This window comes from Brassica napus, chromosome C7 (genome assembly GCF_020379485.1).
Source record: "Brassica napus cultivar Da-Ae chromosome C7, Da-Ae, whole genome shotgun sequence".
In the NCBI taxonomy this organism is placed as follows: Eukaryota; Viridiplantae; Streptophyta; class Magnoliopsida; order Brassicales; family Brassicaceae; genus Brassica; species Brassica napus.
In genome coordinates this window covers 27,338,163-27,358,785 of record NC_063450.1, presented here as the reverse complement: position 1 = coordinate 27,358,785, position 20,623 = coordinate 27,338,163, and the positions used below count along the sequence as shown (strand labels likewise).

General features: G+C 35.2%; 3 protein-coding genes across 4 annotated transcripts; 1 reads left to right on the top strand and 2 right to left on the bottom strand.

Annotated features, from left to right (window-relative positions):
• Nucleotides 1-3,160: 3,160 nt before the first annotated feature.
• On the top strand, nt 3,161-4,878 carry LOC106423346 (AT-hook motif nuclear-localized protein 27-like). The gene has a single exon (XM_013864127.3). It carries the CDS (start codon nt 3,725-3,727, stop codon nt 4,658-4,660), a length of 936 nt encoding a protein of 311 aa, XP_013719581.1. The 5' UTR covers nt 3,161-3,724; the 3' UTR covers nt 4,661-4,878.
• Nucleotides 4,879-6,880: 2,002 nt separating this feature from the next.
• Nucleotides 6,881-10,403, bottom strand: LOC106399107 (AT-rich interactive domain-containing protein 6). Of its 2 annotated transcripts, XM_013839585.3 has the most exons (14): nt 10,161-10,403; nt 9,668-9,948; nt 9,428-9,561; nt 9,297-9,336; nt 9,063-9,115; nt 8,933-8,978; nt 8,610-8,702; nt 8,387-8,509; nt 8,252-8,300; nt 8,122-8,188; nt 7,843-7,909; nt 7,687-7,737; nt 7,330-7,422; nt 6,881-7,231 (listed from the first exon to the last, which is right to left on the bottom strand). In XM_013839585.3, the coding sequence occupies exons 2-14, from the start codon at nt 9,923-9,925 to the stop codon at nt 7,136-7,138; spliced, it is 1,170 nt and encodes a 389-aa protein (XP_013695039.1). In that variant the 5' UTR covers nt 9,926-9,948; nt 10,161-10,403; the 3' UTR covers nt 6,881-7,135. The 2 variants fall into 2 exon arrangements, with proteins under 2 accessions (XP_013695039.1, XP_013695034.1); XM_013839580.3 differs by having other exon boundaries at nt 8,122-8,300.
• An 8,120-nt stretch (nt 10,404-18,523) lies between these two features.
• Nucleotides 18,524-20,392, bottom strand: LOC106423327 (cyclin-dependent kinase B2-2). Its single transcript, XM_013864107.3, has 8 exons — nt 20,097-20,392; nt 19,832-19,973; nt 19,680-19,741; nt 19,494-19,605; nt 19,320-19,413; nt 19,161-19,230; nt 18,933-19,071; nt 18,524-18,815 (listed from the first exon to the last, which is right to left on the bottom strand). The coding sequence occupies exons 1-8, from the start codon at nt 20,330-20,332 to the stop codon at nt 18,720-18,722; spliced, it is 951 nt and encodes a 316-aa protein (XP_013719561.1). The 5' UTR covers nt 20,333-20,392; the 3' UTR covers nt 18,524-18,719.
• Nucleotides 20,393-20,623: the final 231 nt, after the last annotated feature.

Genomic DNA, 20,623 nt, shown 5'->3' with positions numbered 1-20,623 from the left:
AAACAAAAGATCCTTGATCGTCTCCTAGCCAAAAACATAGACACACTATCTGATCATGAAGTGGCTCTTAAAAATAAACTCATCACTGAAATGCTTTGATTTGGTAAGTGTATTACCTTGTTTTGCTTTATTGAATCTGTTCTCTTTTGCTTGAGTAGTTGAAGTTTATTACCTTGTTTTGCTTTATTGAATATGTTCTCTTTTCTTTTGCAAGTCACGGGTTGGAGGTCACTGTGTTGCAGGTCACGAGTTGGAAGGTCATGGTGTTGCTGGTAGTTCTGTACGTTTGTTTGTTTGCGGTTAGTTTAAGCCACAGGTAGTAGGACTTGATGTCAGTTTTAATCACGGGAAAGTGTAGGCTTTTGTTTCTTTCTACACTTCATCATGGGTTGTACTATGTATTTTGCTTTTGTTGTAACTCTGAACTTTATTCACGGATGTACTGTCTCTCTATCTTTGAGGCAAAACGATGTGTCTCTCTTTATAAACGATGTCTCTCTTGCTTTATAAAATGTGTCTCTCTTTTCACTTCTCTTGCTTTATAACATGTGAAACTTGATTCAAAGTGAAGCAAAATGTGTCTCTCTTTTCACTTCTCTTGCTTTTCACTTCTCTTCTCCAGTTCAATTCAACCTTCTCTCTGCTGTTCGTGACCAAACAATACACTTCAACAAGCACACAAAGTTCACAAACTTCAACAAGCACACAAAGTTTTCATAGTAGTTCTCACGAGTGAAGGGAGTTGGACCAAACAACAAACTTCAACAACTTCATTCACATCCTGGAAATAATATCAAACAGTCCACAAGGTAATTTATAGAATTGATAATAGGGATAATGAAAAATAGATAGAATTATGTTAACTTTTATAGAATGATGGTGAAAAAAATAAGGATAACGAAAAAAATAATAGAATTATGGAAACAAAAATTACGATTATGAAAACTTTTATAGAATGATGGTGAAAAAAATAATAGAATTATGTTAAAAAAAATTAGGATTATGAAAACTTTTATAGAATGATGGTGAAAAAAATAAGGATAACAAAAAAAATAATAGAATTATGTTAAAAAAACATAATGGTGACAAAAAAATTAGGATTATGAAAGGATTAAATTTGTTTCATAGAATAATGGAAAAAAAAATTTAAAGGATTATATATGAGTTACAAACCCCCTTTTGTCATTTATAGGAACGAAAAGATAAAAAAATTGTATGTCAGTTGCTTCTACAATGTCTTCCTCATCAAGCGATGAAGTAGATGAAGCTTTAGAAGAAATGGTCGACCAAGTCGTAGATAATTTCATCGACTCAATGGTTCATGCTCACCCCAACAAGCTGACGAGACGAGCTTATATCGAAAGAGATCGGGAAGTAGGACACAATCAACTATGGAACGATTATTTCAAGGAAAATCCTACATACCCACCAGAAATGTTTAGGCGGCGTTTTCAAATGAACAAGCCATTGTTCCTTCGCATTGTCGAACGCCTAAGTACTGAAGTTCCATACTTTCAGCAATGAAAAAAATGCTCACGGAAGGTACGGGCTATCTGCACTTCAAAAGTGTACGGCAGCTATACGTATACTTGCATATGGTCAATCGGGAGATACATATGACGAATATCTCCGACTTGGTGAAAGTACATCACGTTTATGTTTGGAAAATTTCACTAATGGGATAATACAATTGTTTGGAGATGCGTATCTAAGAAGACCTACATCAGATGATCTTCAACGGTTACTCGATGTTGGAGAGGTACGCGGGTTTCCAGGGATGATAGGCAACATCGATTGTATGCATTGGCAGTGGAAAAACTGCCCAACGGCTTGGAAATGCCAGTACACACGTGGTTCAGGAAAGCCAACAATTGTCTTGGAAGCTGTGGCATCACAGGATCTTTGGATATGTCATGCATTTTTCGGATTACCAGGTACCCTCAACGATATCAATGTTCTTGATCGGTCACCAGTTTTTGATGACATTTTACAAGGTCGAGCACCTAAAGTTAAGTTCAAGGTCAACAACCACACTTATCGTATGGCCTACTACCTTACTGACGGAATTTATCCAAATTGGTCAACATTTATCCAATCCATCCCACTTCCTCAAGGCCCTAAAGCAGAGCTAGTTGCTGAACGTCAAGAATCCACCAGAAAAGATGTCGAACAGGTTTTTGAAGTATTGCAATCGAGGTTTGCAATAGTTAAAAACCCTGCTCTACTATGGGACAAGGAAAATATTGGTAGGATTATGAGAACTTGTGTCATATTTCACAATATGATAGTAGAGAACGAACGAAGCGGATACACTCTAACTGATACATCTGAATTCGAGTCAGGAGAGTCAAACAGAAGTTCCATGGTGAAAAGGAGAACAAGTTTTAATATCGGTAATATGCTAGGCATTCGCAATAAAGTTCGGGATTCAGAGAAACATGATCGTTTGAAAGCTGATTTAGTTGAAAATGTTTGGCGAAAATTTGGTAACGCAGATAAATAATCTTTGTATGTTCATGAATTCTCAATGTATTGAATAAATTTTTTTTAAAAAAAAATTGTTTATGTAATCTATTCTTTTTTAAAAATATTTTAAAAATTATTATATTTTATTCATGTATTGTCAATATATTGAAAACTTAAAAAAAAATATTATTTTATTCCTATGAACCCCTTCTTCAGGTTCACCAATGCAGGAACACAATAGATAGAGATTCATCATTATTCGTGGTCCCATCAAAAAAATAATAAATTTTTTTTATGAACCTCAAGAAGGGGTTCACTAATGCGGATGCTATTATATTTTGTCTATAGTTTCTCATAAACAAATAGTCCTTTGACTCTTTTGTTTCCTCACCTGTTAATCTTATCTTATCTCAGGCTTTCAAATTATAAAATTTCACAATCTTTCTTTTATTTATATAGAGCCAAATAAAAACCTTGACGAAGCCATGGTTTTCTTCGGGATCCAATGCAAAGATAACCACTTACTCACATATTTTGTCGGGTTGTGTCTTGTGTGCGTAATATATACGTTTTATAAACATACTTTCACATTTATATTAAGTTATATTACTATAGTAAAAAATAATATAAAAGCAATTCTTTCAAATAATATTTTTTAAGTTTTTGTCACAAAAATAACATTCATAAGAAAAATGATCAAAATAACTATTTTCGTTTTGAAAATTTTAATATTTATTTTTTATTTTTAAAAATTTGAAACTTTATCTTCTAAACTCAACCCCTAGCTCTAAAATCGGTAACTGTAGTTGCTTTTACTTTCCTCGTTCAATGAGAGGACCAAAAATTCATCGCCACATGAATCTCAAGCTTTTCTCTACTTTTCTAGAGCACATTAGAGTCGCTAAAAATACGACATCTCTCGTAGTCAATAAGAAGCTGCTTCATCCTCTTGCCCTAATCAGGCTACCTAACTAGGGTTTCCTCTTACCTTTCCCCAACCTTAGAGAGAGATCATTTGACATATATAAGTTACCTTTTTCTCTTTTCTTGGTGTTTAATTTAGTTCTGTTCTCGCCCCTTCTTTAGCTAATATTGGCTCCTCAAATCTTTAATTTTGACTTCTTGATCTGAGTTCTTGTTTTTATCTTCACGCTCTTCCTCTCATCAATATATGAGCGAGAAGGATCAAGAATCAAGAAGTTGATGTGTGCCGGCGAATAAACAGTGGTGGGATAGAGAACTAGTAGATGCAGCGGCGATGGAAGGCGGTTACGAGCAAGGCGGTGGAGCTAATTCTAGATACTTCCATAACCTCTTCAGACAGGAGATTCACCATCAACAGTTTCAACCGCAAGGCGGGATCAGCTTGATTGACCAGCATCACCATCAGCAACAACACGAGCACCAGCAGCAGCAACCGTCGGATGATTCAAGAGAATCTGATCACTCAAACAAAGACCATCATCAACCGGGTGGACCAGATTCATCAGACCGGGCTACATCAAGCTCAGCACCAGGGAAACGTCCACGTGGACGTCCTCCAGGATCTAAGAACAAAGCTAAGCCACCGATCATAGTAACACGCGATAGCCCCAATGCGCTTAGATCTCACGTTCTTGAAGTATCTCCCGGAGCTGACATAGTTGAGAGTGTGTCCACTTACGCTAGGAGGAGAGGGAGAGGGGTCTCCGTTTTAGGAGGAAACGGCACCGTTTCTAACGTCACTCTCCGTCAGCCAGTCACTTCTGGAAATGGCGTTGGCGTTGGAGCCGGAGGAGTTGTGACTTTACATGGAAGGTTTGAGATTCTTTCGTTAACGGGAACCGTTTTGCCACCACCTGCGCCACCTGGGGCTGGTGGTCTGTCGATTTTTCTAGCCGGAGGGCAAGGTCAGGTGGTTGGAGGAGTCGTCGTGGCCCCGCTTGTTGCATCAGCTCCGGTTATACTAATGGCTACTTCGTTCTCAAATGCGGTTTTCGAGAGACTGCCTATCGAGGAGGAAGAGGAAGAAGGCGGTGATGGACGAGGAGGAGGAGGACCACCGCAGATGCAGCAAGCTCCATCAGCATCTCCGCCGTCGGGAGTGACTGGTCAGGGACAGTTAGGACGTAATGTCGGTGGTTATGGGTTTTCCGCTGATCCTCATTTGCATGGATGGGGAGCTGGTACACCTTCAAGACCACCTTTTAATTGAATCTTATGTGTTTTAATCATTTTGTGGAGTCGTCTTTCATTTGGGATCTTCGGTAATTATTATTTTTAGTTGATATGCATATTTGCGTTTTAATGTTTTTTTTTTATCTTTCTTCTCGTCTCTGAGGTTAGAGCAATGCATATTTGTCTCTCGTGTTATTATTTGCTAGAAAAAGACCTCTCCAGACTCCATATATATATTTCTTTATTTCTTTGCTAGGGTTTCGTGCTGCTCTATAACTAATCTTATGATTAGCTCGATTTGATAGATATATAGGTCTATTTTAATAACGAGTTCGATTCTTTTAAGGAATTTTGAGGTTTACGACATACTCTTGATGAAATATATATATATGTGATGTGAGTACATCTCAGATCATCTCCAATCCTACCGCAAAATTTACTGCAAAATGGAACAGAGAATGCAGTCATGAACAAATAAAAAAATGATTACTCCACCTCTTTTTTATTTGTCCATGACTGTATTCTCCACTCCATTTTGCAGTAAATTTTGCAGTGGGGTTCCAGATGCTCTCACTCTCATAAGTTGCTTTATACGAGTATTTTATACTTTTTTTAGTGCACAAAGATTAAGAAATTTAATTTCTCTAAAAATTAGTTTTAAAAATATAATTTAAAAATCATCTAACCAATTACAATCATCCTTAGTGCACAAAGATTAAAAAAATTATTTTTCTCTAAAAAGTAGTTTTCGCTTACTATTCTTATAATATTTATTTTTATTTCTTATAATCTTGTAATTTAATCATTTGACTGTTTAATATCTAATCGCTCGCTTGTACCGTTCAAGATCTCAAATGGATGTCTAATTTGATTATTTGGAGTGACCATGTTATTGTGCTATCCATTCAAACACTCCAGTTACTTGCATGCATACAATATATGCATCAATGCTCCAATGAGAGCGATGCTTTCTAAGAGAGAGTTCTAAATCCAACACCATTACAGGTTGGCAATATAACTAACTTTGAACAAATTGTAACTCACATAAACCCCCTTAATATTGGCTAGTATAGAATATGTGACTCAAATATATTTGGGTACTGTATCGGTTTAAAAAACTAAGATAAAATGATTTTGGTGGCGAGATCACGAAGAATGTTGCTTTGAAGTTTTAGGTGAGGTCATAAGGACCAAGGTAGTGATTAAAGACAACCGTTACAGAACAGTAGAAACATGAAGTAAATGTTAATTCACGTTGGTTACATATGAATTAGTGACCTTAACTTGGGAAAATTAACTAGGAACATGAATCATAAAAATTATAACCAAATATTTTAGATAACCAATATCAATTCCAAAAGAGAAGTGGGTTCGCAAAGTTGCAATTTAGATTTGATGAATATTTCTTCAAAAAAAAAAAAAAAAGATTTGATGAATATATGTTAAGTATGATTCCCTTATAAATAAATCCATTTCTAGTTATTGTAGTATTCAACCAACTAACTCTCTACGTTATTCTGGTTGTAAGTATAGACACTTAGCAAGAATTGTTTTCGTCAAAATAAATAAAATTGAATTTCAGTACCTACTTTTGTAGGTATGTTTTTTTTTTTTTGAACTGAACTTTTGTAGGTATGTTTGTATATATAAAATCAAATTGTCATGTGGTCATGTCATTTGACTTGCATGCAATTGAGCTACACCAAGTTGAAGATACGCAACTGAGTTTCTATTTATAATTTTCTCCGGAAACTTTCTGCATGATAAAAGACACACGCAACGTAATTACTTGCAAGCCTTTTTTTCAAAAAAAACGTAATTACTTACAGATAATTCCTGTATGTGTTTATTCACTTGATATAATACATTATCTACTAATCTAGTAAATGAATTCATTATGTTGTTTTATCAACCATTGTTTAGATCAAACCAAACTAATGGTTTCTTGTTTCTTGTTTCTTAAATTTTATGTCATGATGAAAATATTGAAATAAATAATTAACTTGTATTTTTTTATCACGTCTCCTAAGGGATAATCATTAACCTTTTAGATTCAGGAAAAATGTCAAATGTTTTTCTCTCCTTACTATTGTTTTCCCCTTCAATAATATGCACCACCAAAATATTTCAAACTCTTCTTTCACTTTTTTGAAAACAAATCATCTCAGGAGTACTTTTTGCAAACAGAAAAAGCATGAGAACCTGAAAAGATGCATGATAGAACCTATAGTAGATTTGATAGGAAAAACTATTCATATCTATAAAGAAAACATAAATATAACATTCCAATTTCGGACCAAAGGATATCATTGTTGGTTGCATCCTAAAAGGCTTTAAGCAGCATCTACAAAAGAAAAATCTAACAGCAAGATACAATGTTTGATTGTCTTCTCTTAACTTTAGTCTTGACACTAAAATTACAAGTTAAAACTGCTTCAGCAGCCTAACAAAATTGTTCTGATACAAATGAAATTCTAAAGAACAAAACAAGGAGGTCACTCTTAAAGAGGAGTCACTGTTCAAATGGAGCTCGTATGAACACCCGACCATGCAAGCTTATGACCGCAGATGTGCGAAGCGGATCGATTCTTGATGGTAAGCTAACAATCTGGTGAAAATGATATCAAAAATGATAAGAGACGAGGTTCTTAGTTTGATACAACAGGTCTCTGTATCTGTTAATAGCAATATAAGAAAATTCTTTACCTTTTTGAAAGGTGTAATGCCCCAAGGATTGTCAAGCTGCTCAGGCTCTCCTGTTATAATCAGCCTTCCAGCTGGATCTGATTGAATTCGAACCTGAGAACCAAAACAAATTGATGTTGATGACTCTGTTTATGAATTCACTAAGAAAAGACATCTCTCCAACAAAACTGTGTATTTGAGACTAGAACCAGTTTCTATGTAACTAAACAATCCAAAACACTAAATGGAACTGCTTTGGTAGCTAACAGTTCTCTCTATGTGCTTGCTGTGTATTACCATAGTGATATGCAATTCATACAAAATTCAAAGACTTCTCAAGTAGCTTTTTCAGTAATAGGGTTTCAAGGGAGTACTCACCTCATGGCGAAGAAGTCCAGGAACCAAAGCAAATACCTCAAAGGAGTTCTCCTGTGAATTTTCAAAAAGTAGAAGAAAAAAAAAACAGATATGGTAAGATTCCAGATGGGAAACAAACAATCTATGTTTTGTTGCAATGGTGCAGAAGTAACTCACAGTTTCTTTGACAGTTATCTTCACCCAGTCAGCAATGGGTCCATCATCAACAACATCAGCAACCGACCTAAGAAGCCAAAATCATATTTTACCATTACAGCGCTTAGGGTCAAGACTCAAGATAGAAAAAGGAAACCTTAAAGTTAAACTACAGTAACATGTTAAGGTCAACAAATGCTTTGTTTTCATACACTATTACTTCTTAGAGGGATTGAAAGAAGAAAACAAAAAAGTTAGAATAAACCAAATAAGCAGAAGAGAAGAATAGCTTTCCGTAACTGTTTTTCTGCTCCTTCTTGTGAAACAACAAGGTCCGTGCAAGTTTGTGGTCTCGGCTTTGGCAGCCCTGGAAAAAAACAATTTAAACACACATTAATATTAAGCAACCCTTGAGAAAAAACAAAATTACCAATGCTTTTGAGTTTCTTATGCTTTGGGGTTGAGTTAGAGCCCTTATCCTGAAACCAAAAGGAAGAACATCGTTATGGATTCAAGGGAAGCTTCTGCAGGTACAAAAGTGGACGTAAGAATTTGAAAGTGAAACCTTAACACTAGTCTCAGTAGACTCTCTAGATCCAGCAAGGCGCTGTGTATGCCAGCCTTGCATAGCACGAGCTGCAGAGTCTCTTCGAGCCCTGCCTGATCCTGAACCTTGATGGCTAATGACCTAACACCCAAAGTCCTTATATCAATGAAGAGAAAAACATTTGGAGTACTCTAGCGAACTTTTATGGTAATTTACTATTATTTTTAGGGGAAATTGTTACCTCTTTCTGGAGGCTTGAAGACAGATTGAATGCTGAATCAGGAAGGTTAAGGTCACCATTTTTCATTAGACTCTTTTCGTACTCTAGAAGTGCCTGCAAATCGAAGTAAAAGACACAAAATCATAATGTACTTGCATCTATATGATAAGATAGAAAGGAAAAGATATCAGTGCGTTCAAAGTGCCAAAAGAAGTAGTTCAAATTAAACTGCAATAACTCACTATCATACCAAAGAAAGGTGGATAAGCAAAACTGAAGACAAGGTAGGTATATGATACTTATTAACAATCACAAGTTCACAAGAGAGAGAGAGAGAGACTCACCTTCTCATAGAAAATGCGGAATGTGTAGGAGACAGTTGTGCATGTCCTGGAAAACCAAATGTGTAACAAGTTACCAACATGAAGAATCAGTAAAGACTAAGGGAGACTCTAAGGGCAACATTAGCCATACTTTGGAGGATTGAAGGATTCTCCAACTTGCCGCCATAGCTTTGATGTGGTGACCTAAATTACATTAAAAAGACCAAAGGAATCTTGAAGACCAATGACATTCAATTCCAGAAGAAAAATTCGAGAAACATTGAATATATAAACTCCCATATATAGCAAACAACAGTAAATAAAAATCTCTTCCGGAAGCATATCAAACACTCTTTAAGACTAAACTAGAGAAGTGGATAGTTACCACGTCGTAGCCACCTAGTTTAATGACTGCTCTCCACAGCCTACATTGCATAAGTAAAACATGCAAACAGTTAGGCACTAATTAACCAAAGATAATGTAAGAACAAAAGTAACACTTGTCCAAGAACTCACTTGAGAGCATTTAGAGGCTGCCCATAAAACTTAAGAGGCTTGTAGTCCAGGTAGTTCTCTTTGTGAAAGGTCGCCAACTCTATGAGAAACGCCTGCTGCTCTTCTGGCGTCCCTGCTTCATCATCTCCCTGTGCCTGTCAAACAAAAGTGAACTTGTAAGAGAAAGATCTTAACCACTACGCCCATCTCCCTTCTACAACAAAACAGTGATATTCAATCCCGGAGATTACAGTCTGTTACCTCAGAGTCATTCAGCAACCAAGTCTTGCGCTTTTTGACACTTCCATCACCAACCTCAGGACTCGAAAACTGCACCTTATCACGAGTCTTCTTTTCAGAGTGAGCAGCAACTCCATTAGCCTGGCCAAGAAGAAGGGGCTGCTGGGGAGTTTCACTAAAGTTTTGATCTTTGTCTGCCTCATCCCCAAGTTCTTCCTTGAGGGCATCATCAGCAACACAAGGCACATCTCGCAACTGTGTTTCGTTGGTATCCTCCATCAAAAAGCTTCTCTTTTTTTGATCTGGAGTTAGTCAGTAGTCACAGCAAAGACAACATTAAAACAAAAACTAAGATAAACCCAAAAGTCTATAAGACATATGCAAACTAAAGTTTGGTGCTTTCTAACAAAACAAAGAGTAAAACGTATTTGCTTTAATACACAGCCTCAGAACTAATCAAAACTCAATACAGAAAACAAAAGAGCAGCAGGGAAAGCAAAAGAGATAAGCTTGCCTGTTTCTGCAGTGACGGCGCCGGAGACGACACCAGGGGAAGGAGAAAGAGGGAGTTCCGGTGGTGGCGCGGCGGGGAAATTGGAAGAAGCAGAGGAAGACACAGAGAGAGAGAGAGACTATTTGAAGCGGAGAAGAATCTTTGTCAATGGCGGAAGGAATGAATTAAATGGGTCAGATTTTATTTTAAAAAACTTTTATTTTTAAATAATAGATTTTGGTGACTAAATTCATTGTTGGCTAAATATTAGGGTCAAATTTGTATATATCATTACCAAGTATATAGTTTACAAACTTAGAAAATATATTTTTTAAGATTATTGTCTATATTTTGAGATTTGAGAAGATTTTTTTTATATGAATAAGATATACAAGGAAAATATTTTTATAAAATCTTGGAAATGTTTGACTCCAACAATTTAATAAATATAAAATGTAGTGGTGATAAAAGTTGGTATTGACTAAGATATAATTTTGAATATTACCAAATAGATTTCATAATACCTCATATACTTGAGATTTTTTAATATATTTTTTTCTGTATTTAGGAGTTTTTTTCTTTAAAAATGTATATATATATAAACAAAAATATCTTGTAAAACAATGGGAAATTGTTGTGTCTATGGGGTTTGGGCCCAAACATATAACCAAAACCGTCATATGAATATGGGCTCAAATACTTTGTCCTATAATGTAAGTCCAGAGTTATAATCCAGTTTACAATCATTGTTAGTAAAGTTCAGTTTTTTTTTTTTTGTCAACCTGATTTTCATTAAGCCTCAATGGGCTAAATAAAAGGGTACAGAATTTTATATCAGAGGCCCAAACAACAACTATATATTACAAGTTCAAAGCCCAACACGAACCAATCCAGCTTTCTTCAAGCACGTGTTCCTCATCAAAGCGGCAATCAGACAGGAGTGAGACACGTGTACGAACACACGTTCATCATGCATGGTTTCTCCATCTCCGAAGAACTTCGACCTTCGCCGCTGCTCCTCGCCGCCGTCATCCTACCAAATCAATTCTCATGTTTCACGCCTCACTGGAACAGTAATCTGCACACCTTAACTCGAACTTCCGCTAAAGCCATTGCTCAATATCGGGACTCCAACACCACCAGAAATTAGATCCAGAGAAAACTCAGATTTGCTCACTAACGAGGTACTTTATTGGACCATTACAAAGATGCCAACTCTACTGCATCTCTCGTATGTAACTGAGATAATTCCATCGTCTCCATATTCTTCCCCATCAAGATGCTTTACACCAAAACCATTTATTGGTTCCTCATCAAGGAAAAGTAAAGACTGATTCTTTAGGAGAATAAAATAGAGCATAACTGAAGATGAAAGAGGGCCCAATCTCAAGCAAGCGGGATTGAAATCAAGCTGCGAAAGAGGAGATTTTGAGGACCGATCAATAAAGATCGGATCTTTATTCAAACTCAATCACAAATCAGAGAGAGAATATATGATTGAAACACAATTCTGATTGATGATTGAAACCACTTCACAAATCGCCTACGCGAAACAGAACATCGCTATAGCGAAACTACAAATCAATCCAAAGACTAAAAACAAAAAAAAATTTGATCTCAACCCCTGTGAAAGATTTGGATTGGAGAACAGGGGTTTGAGAGAGATTTTCTCTCTCTAAAAGAGAGAGGTTTTGATTTCGAATAGAACTCTGTTTTTTTTAGTAAAGTTAAGTTAATTGATTTGTTTTAGGCTTGCACGTAGTATTTTCTTTATTACGTAATTTCAAAGTTCAAACTTATGGATAACAGGAAAGCAACCACGAGGTTTCTTATTTATTTAATTTCTTAAAGTTTTTTTTTCTGATTAAAAAAAAAAAATTAAAAAGCGGATCAATCACGGGCCGTCACGTATCGGTGGAGCCCGCAAACAGTGCAAAAAAACACACAATAAACGTCTCTTATTCTGTCCACTTAACATACGGTTTTTTCTGAGAACTGGACCCCTCACTTTTAGAGACGCTAAAAAAACGCGATAAAGATGCTCCAAGTAATTCAAAGCTCAAAAAGATTATTTTTAACAAGTATTAAAGGTATTGTATTGGTAAGTCTAGTTTGATGTAGGTTTTGTGTTTGGTTTTTTTTTTAACACTTGAAAAAATCTCATTTAATATCAAAGGTAGCAATACAATGATCTAATATCACAACTGAATGGAAAAAATAAATAAAAACGATGAACCAAAACAATGAAAACATAGAGATACCAATATGTACCATAACATGTGGTGGTAAAGGACTCACAGCTGTGAGCACCGCCACCTTGATTCGATTCCCGGCCACCGCGGATTTAACATTCGGGCCGCAACGACACATATTAGTCTCTTGGGCCTAGAAAGCCGTTGGGGAAACTGTGTTTAATCAAAAAAAAAAAACATAGAGATACCAATATGTACCATAACATGTGAAAAAAGAGAAAATCACTCTCATGAGAAGAAGAACGAGCATTAGATCCTTGTACTCACCAGTAGTTTTTGCGTTTGGTTTGCTCTTCCCTCTTATCGAAAGCAACAATATGCACCAACTTCCCTTATACAGCTTTCGGCATCTTTTTTTTGTAGGGAAATATGTAATTTTCTTTGTGGGAAAAAAGGTCAAAGCATTTTTTTTTACTTCGCAATGGGTAAGACTTGGCATTTGTTCAGCTTTTGTGTCTAGATCCTTTTGTCTGGTGAAAGGATCATTCTGAGTCAATGGTAAAAGGGGATGTTGCATCGGTATAATGTAGTCAGGCCCGTCTCAATAGAAAATAGGAAAAATTTTGGAACCTTTTTAAAGAGAAGAAAAAAAAGTTGGGGTCTTTTTCTTGAGAAACAAAAAATAATTTAAAATTTTTTCGGACTCTAATCTGGACTAAAATTTTTAAAAACTGTAATGGGCCATGTGCAAATGCACTCTGAACACATGCTAGCCGGGCATGTATGTAGTACATCAGATCTATGAAAGAATAGTTTTAAAGGAAAAACGTGTTGTGTTAAAATAGTTTTCAAGTTAAAAACTCTTATGAGTTTGTGAATCTTGTGATCATTGATTCGAGAAGAGAAAACATTTGGAGAGGGGAAAAAGGGAAGAACTAATTTTTATGGTAGTTTACTTGATTATGCACATATATTTTTAAAAAGGGAAATGGTCTAAGGTGTATAAGTAAAACTGAAGCTAGATATCAAATTAATGGTAATGTTGTAAACAGATACTAAACTTACACTTAATATTTTCGGATCTTCCATTAAACTGTCAAGAATATTGGGGTAATATAGAAACTGGTAATGAAAATAATTTGGCTCTAAAAGCTTAGGTGACTCAAGTGCAACACCATCGATATAGGTCACCGCTGCTATAATACCAATATGGAGAAATGTAAAATCTGAATTTAATGATGAATGTGATGGAAGTGATCTAACACAGGCAAAGCTCCTCATGCTAACTTAACACTTGTAATCTCCGTATTTCCATCATGGTCAGGTGCACAAAGACGAACCGGTGTGTGAAACAGAGAATCGTGACCTCTTCATCTCCTCTCCTCCTGGAGCTTGCTTCCTCTTACCCGTTTTATCTTCTCCTTTATTAGATTCCTCATTCCCCTCTTTAGGTTCCAATTCTAAAATGACAAAATGGGAAAGAAAAGGCATGGGCTGAGGGGTTGTTTGAAAGTTATATTCACCAATAAACAAGTGGCTAGTGGACAGTAACACAACCACATAACCATTACACCCACCCAATTTATGTTGCTCAACTTCATTATAGCTACCGGTTCACCATATATGCCGCTACAATACTACTATTGTATCCCATTTGAGGAGACTTACTTGTTGTCGGACCCTGGTAGATGTGAGAACTAGTCAAATCGTTTGACACGTATGTTGATCATAGAAAGTGATGTTTCTGATTTCTAATCAAACCTAGACCACGATACCATTGCGGGCTTTGCATAACAACTGTTGCAATTCACTGTCATCTATACCATTTAGCTCGTAGTTATTGGAGCATTGCAACAATATACTACATGTTTTTGATGAAAAATATATGCATTACATGACTAAATATATATATGAGAGCAGATGTTGTACACACTATCGTCCTTCAAAAGTTATCACAGAGCTACCAAATAATAGTTGAGACTTTGACAATTGACGATATCAATCCAACCATACCTTGTGATCCTATGATTCATTTCATGTTGAAACCCTACCAATAAAAACAATCAAATAATTGAGGAGTAATTTTCACATATATATTCAATATTTTAATTACTTAGATTCAATCCAGGAGATAAACAATTTCATTAATCAGATTTAATTCACTCCAATGTATGAAAATCTTTCATTTCTGGATTCATCGATCTCTACCAAATCCTCAGTTGGCAATCCAACTCTAAACAAATATGTCAGTAGATGACATAATTAAACATTGGATTCTTCCACTTGAAAATGATGACATGACCTTTTTATTTATGATGACACAACTTACTTTGGTAAAAAGTATTGATGAAATATTGCTACGGTGAAAATAGAGAAGATCTAGTCATTGGATATATGTAGCTAGAAGTAACATGATGGATATAGAGAATATCAAATTTCATTAATTTAACAAACCCACCAAAGTTTTGATACAAGAAAGCAACTGAAGCAAGACAACAAACAAAAACCCAAGCTAGTGAATTATTCATAAAGATGATATACATATTTCTTTCAATTCTTGATTGTAACTACCTTTGAATGCAATCCGCTGCTTCCTTTGCTTTAGTGTTAGAGCTATATATCTTCAGTCTTATAAATAGACTTGACATGCATCTGTCTTGAGATTGATCACAAACTCTTTGAAATTGTGGTTATAGTAATCTTAAGGCGTCTTTTCTTAAACTTTTTATTAAATCACGTGAAATTTCAATAAATCCCCATGGTAAATTGTTAGCCATCCCCAACCCCTAACCAACCAAGAAATTTTTTATGTGATTAATGATTTTTTAGATAATGTAATTATGTGATCATTTTTAGTTGTTAAGAACGTTGTTTGGTGTTTTTATTGTGTTATGTAGTAGTAATAGTGATCTGTTAATATATTTAATCTTTGTTTTTCAATAATGTGTTTTGTCTGTATAGTATTTGTTAGTAGTGAAGTGAGCTTCGAGTGTAAAAATATATTGAATTTCAATAATTTTGCATTTATGCATTTGTTCTAAGATTAACGGTTTCAGCGTCAAAATTGTTTTTTATTTTTTCATATTTTTGAACATTATAACTTTGAAGATGTTTTTGCCTTTTCTCATATTTTGACATTGAGCCTTCAATATCTATGTATTTTGTTTACCTTTCTGGTATGCGGTGTTTCTCATCATCACCGAAAAAGACTCACCTCCTGCTCTTGTTCTTTATCGCTTTCTTCACCTTGAGATTTCCGGTATTTGTTGTAGATCGGGTTTAGGAGTTTCCAGTTGTGCGGTTGTTTCTCGCGTCGTTTTAGGCTGCTCCATTCAATATTGGATGCTCCTCTTCTTCTTTAGAATTCAGTTGATGTTAGGAACTTCATCTCTTTGGGTTGGGTCAGAGTTTAGTCGTCTTTGAAGTTGTTTTCCTCGTCGTTGGCTTACCATCGATACTCCCTTCTCGTTTTGGTTTTCAAGATATGATTTTTGGTGATCTGACTTCTATAGCTCGAGGACGGCTTCACGATTTGATGATTTCGTTTTGTCTACCCTTCCATCTATGTTCCCTCATCTCATTGCAGCTTTCATCGCTGCTTGCGTCTCTGTGACTCTCTCATTCGCCATGTTAGCCACTCCAGGTTTGGATAGTGTTCTCCTCATAGTATGCTCTATAGATTTGGAAGATTGTTTCTGGTCTCAAGTCTTGGCTCATGTTTCTCAGGGGTTGGCTTCCGTTCTCCTTCACTCATGTTGTTCTCTTCTTCCCTTGCTTCCCTTAGTATAAATGTGCGGTATTAGTCTCTTGGAGCTTTGGTCCCTTCTATCAAGAGCTTTGTGGTTCTTCACCGGCATAGGCGTCTTGTTTGTGCTTGTTTAGTTTGTGAGGTGCTTCTTACCTCTTAGCTGGTGGTTATGCTTATCGTTCGTTATGTATGTCTCTTCCTGCTTCGTGGTTGGCCTTCTGTTGATTATTCTTCATCTAACCTGCTTTCTTAGTTCTTTGCATTGGTCCTTGATCACGCTCATTTGTGTTTGAGGGATTGCTTTATCTCAAGATTATATTTCTACATTTTACGGACTTTTGATTGTTCTGGTCAAGACACTCTATGATAAAGTGGGGGTAAGTTAGTTTTCGTTCTTGATCGCCTTTGAGCTCTGGACCTTTATTAAGTTAGTGTTACTTTGACATTTTTTACTATGTGATTATGGAAGTTTTCTGTTTAGATTATGTGTTCTGCTTTAGTTTGGTTAATATTAAGATAAATATATAGTTGTAAATGAAATAATAGAAAATAGTAAAAAATAATAAAATAGCAAAAGTTTATGTTATTTTTAGCTGTGAATAAATTAAATATTTAAAATACATTTATATTTTTTTGCTTATTTCTTTATTCGTTTTGCAAATTTTTTTAACAATAAAATAAATTAAAATAAATTATCAAACTTCAAATGATGATGGTTAGTGTGAAAATGATTAGATAGTGTATAATTAGAAAATAGTGAACCAAATTGCAATAATATAAAAGAAGAAAGATCTAAAATGTAAAAAGACAAAAATAAGGACACATGTCAACAAACCCGCATTCCACATGTCATAAGAAGAGAGACAAGTCTATTTTATATATATATATATACTAGATCTCGACCCGCGCAACCGCGCGGATTTTTGTTTTCATTTATTTTTATATAAATATTTTGTTTTTAATTCTAAATTGATATATATTATAATATGAGTCTATCAATTTTTAAAACATAATAAGTTTACTGTATATTTTTTTCATTGAATAGATTGTTTCAAACTTTCACATGTATTTGTATCTTCTTCTATATATATATTTTCGGAACATTATTTCATTATTAAAATTGTAACTATATATATAAATATTAGTAAAATATTGTTTTATTGTCATATTCAAAGATATTGTAACATTTCACAAATTTATAAAGTTTTTAAAAGATTAAACTTTTCGCTTCATAGATTGATATTATCGAGTAAATAATTAAACATTTAGTTTTTGTTTAATTTTTAAAACAAACTATATAGTTTAAAATTTGTTCTCATTGGTTTAAGGTAGTAAAGATTAATCATTGTTAGATAATATGATTTTTATTATTTAAAAAAATATTTATAATTTTAAAAGTTAACATCGACAAATATTTAAATATTTAGCATATATATGTATAGTATTACAACATTAAATTATATCTATTTAATTTATACTATCTATAAATCCAATGAATCATCTATTGTTTAAATCCAATTATTGATAGCCCAATAAAAATTTCTGGTAGACCCAAAATTTAAATGATAAGATTAGATATTAAATGTAACATGACTTTCTAGGAATAGATCCATTAGGTCCATTTTTAACAAAATAACACATGAATCAAAATTGTGACTTCTGTTTTAATATATAAGATTTTTCTGTGGCTTGTTTTTCATTAAATAAAGAAAAATGGTTTTTGAGGTCTTTCTTTTATTGACAAAAAAAGAATAAAGAAATACAGAAATTGATTAATTATATTCATCATTGTATATATATATATATGTATATATATATTATATGAATGTATTCTCAATTGCTCTCAAATTCTATATGAATATTGTTGTTGTTATTGTGGGTGGTTGTTACCAAGTGTTAAAAGTAGAACCGTGAGGCCATGCAAGCATGTTCAACATATAAGTTGCAAGATTTCAAACCAGAGAAGTGACTGAAATTGAAATGTGATTGTAAAATCTCTTGTGGGGAAATATTTTAGGTAGTTCAAGCCACTTAATGTTCTGCTTACATTCATCATTGGCTCGTTCAGTGGCATTATAGTTGGTTGATGTGCTTCTGGTAAACTTTTAATATTATATCATCCTACAAAAGTTGTTTCTTTCTTGAATCTAAATGATTAGTAATGGAAATGAAAAATTCAATATGAAATTTTGGGAATATGCCACTCATCATAATCCAACTAATATGCAATGAGAAGGGAAATATGGATTCGGTTATATTGTACTCTCAATGGCTGCATGTAACCATTTTTAAACTTCTTCTTTTACTATGAAGGTTTTTTTTATTACAAGTCAAACGTTTTTTTGATAATTTATATCAGATTAGAGCCATATGTCATACAATCTTAAGAGAGTAGCGAGGGAAGCTCCAATTGATATTCTGAACAAAAAGACAAACGGGAAACATTTGCAAATGCTTACTACTGAGCACAATTGATATATTCTTTAAATGTTAAAGAAGTTGAGAGTTATACAACTGGGAACATGGACCCCAATCAAAAGGGAAAATTGAAAGACTTGATCATCCTAGGATAAGTGCTTGAGACAAGCAATGACAAAGTTGGAACAAACAAGACTACTGAGAGATTTCATAAGGAGATCGTCAGAGAGAGGACTTGTCAGGCAGATCATCGAAGTAAGGATGCTCCATAGCCTTCTTTGCTGAGATTCGTTTAACTGGCTCATACTCCAGCATTTTCTGTTTAGAAACAAAAACGGGCACAAAGAGAAACGCAAATTACTTTCTGGTCTGTGTGATTCTCAACTAATCAAAGCAAAGGTCTAAGAGGTGTGTTGGGAACATTTAGAGACTTACTGATAAGAGATCAAGTCCAGACTCATCGAGGTTAGGAACAGCTGTTGAGAGGCTCAAGGGTTTCCACTGTGGGTATTCATGCCAGTCCTTGAGTTTGCTCACTCCAGGCCACACTTGTTCGTTTGGTGTTCCCAGCAACCTGAGTTTCACAGTAATGAAAGAAACAGAATAAGCAAAAAGGTCATGTTTGTGTGTTAGAGAATGATGAAGAAGAAGACAAATAATTACCTGAAAATGCTGAGGAGCTGTTGAAGCTCAGAGTCTCCAGCAAAGATTGCTTGCTTGTTCACTAGCTCAGCTACAAACACCAAAAGGAAATAGAACAGTTAGTCCTTCTTGCTACTATTAAACTGAATCTAATGAAAGCTAAAAGAGAAGAAGGTGTACCAAAAATGCAGCCAACAGACCACATATCAACAGCGGTTGAGTAATGGGTTGCTCCAAGAAGGACTTCTGGAGCTCTATACCATAGAGTTAGAATCTGTTGCAACGGAAGAAGAAGAAGACACTATTGAGTTGAACTCCACAGATAGGATGTAAAACAAGAGAGAAAAATAATACCTCATGTGTATACTTTTTCATAGGGAGAGTGAAGGCTCTGGCTAATCCAAGATCAGCTATTTTGAGGGTCATTTTCTGGCGGTCCATCAAGAGATTGTGAGGCTTAAGATCCCTGTAAGAGAAGTAAGATTAAGGATCTGTTCTTCAAGGCATTGATCTGTCTCAACAAAGAATGGATCTTTATACCTGTGTAACACTCCATGGCCATGGCAGAAAGCCATGCCTTTGCATAGTTGGTACATCAAGCTCTGGAATCAAGATTTCACAAAAAGTATTATGTTTCTTTTAGCATGATAGGGCTTATTGAGTGAGGGTAGAGAAGGATAAAAGCTCAAAACCTTGACAGTGTTCTGAGGAATGTTCTGCCCAGCTTGCTTAAAGCTTCTGATGAACTTCTTGAGATCAGTGTCAACGTACTCGAACACAAGGTAGAGCACAGTCTTGCCTTCTTTGTTCAATCCTTGCTTAACGTCCATCAACCTGGAGATGAAGAAGATGTTCATCAAGATCAGAGGCTCTCACCACTTATAATCAATCAATGAGGCACTAAACCCTAGAATCAAGATCAAGATCAAGAAAAAGAGGGGGAATCGCAGCACAGACCTGACGATGTGGGGATCGCGAGCGAGCATGCGGAGGATGGAGATCTCGCGGAGAGTGGTGGGAGGAACGCCTTCTTCGTCCTCATGGAGACGAGTCTTCTTCAGAGCGACGATGAGACCGGTGGCCTTCTCTCTTGCTCTGTACACTTTGCCGTAAGTGCCTTCTCCTACTTTCTCTAGCTTCTCGAAGGCTTCCATGGCCGACGACGCTGCACTCTTTACTCCGTTGTTCTCCATCTCTCTCAGGATGATGTTCTTGTGAATGTGGGATTCAAAGAGAGAAGAGGCCAAAGGGTATGGTATTATACACACATCTCACAACGGTTCGTTTTTTTTTTCAAATTTCAAACCGGAGAGCGTCACCATCACTAGGTTTTTATTTTTATTTTAATTAATAATAATAACATCTAAAATTATTTGGTCTCAGATCCAATTCTGTTACTAGTCAAAGACTCTAAAATTTATATGTTTCCATAAATATTCCATTCAACATAAATATTTAAGTTTTCACGATTTCATTCCTTTTCA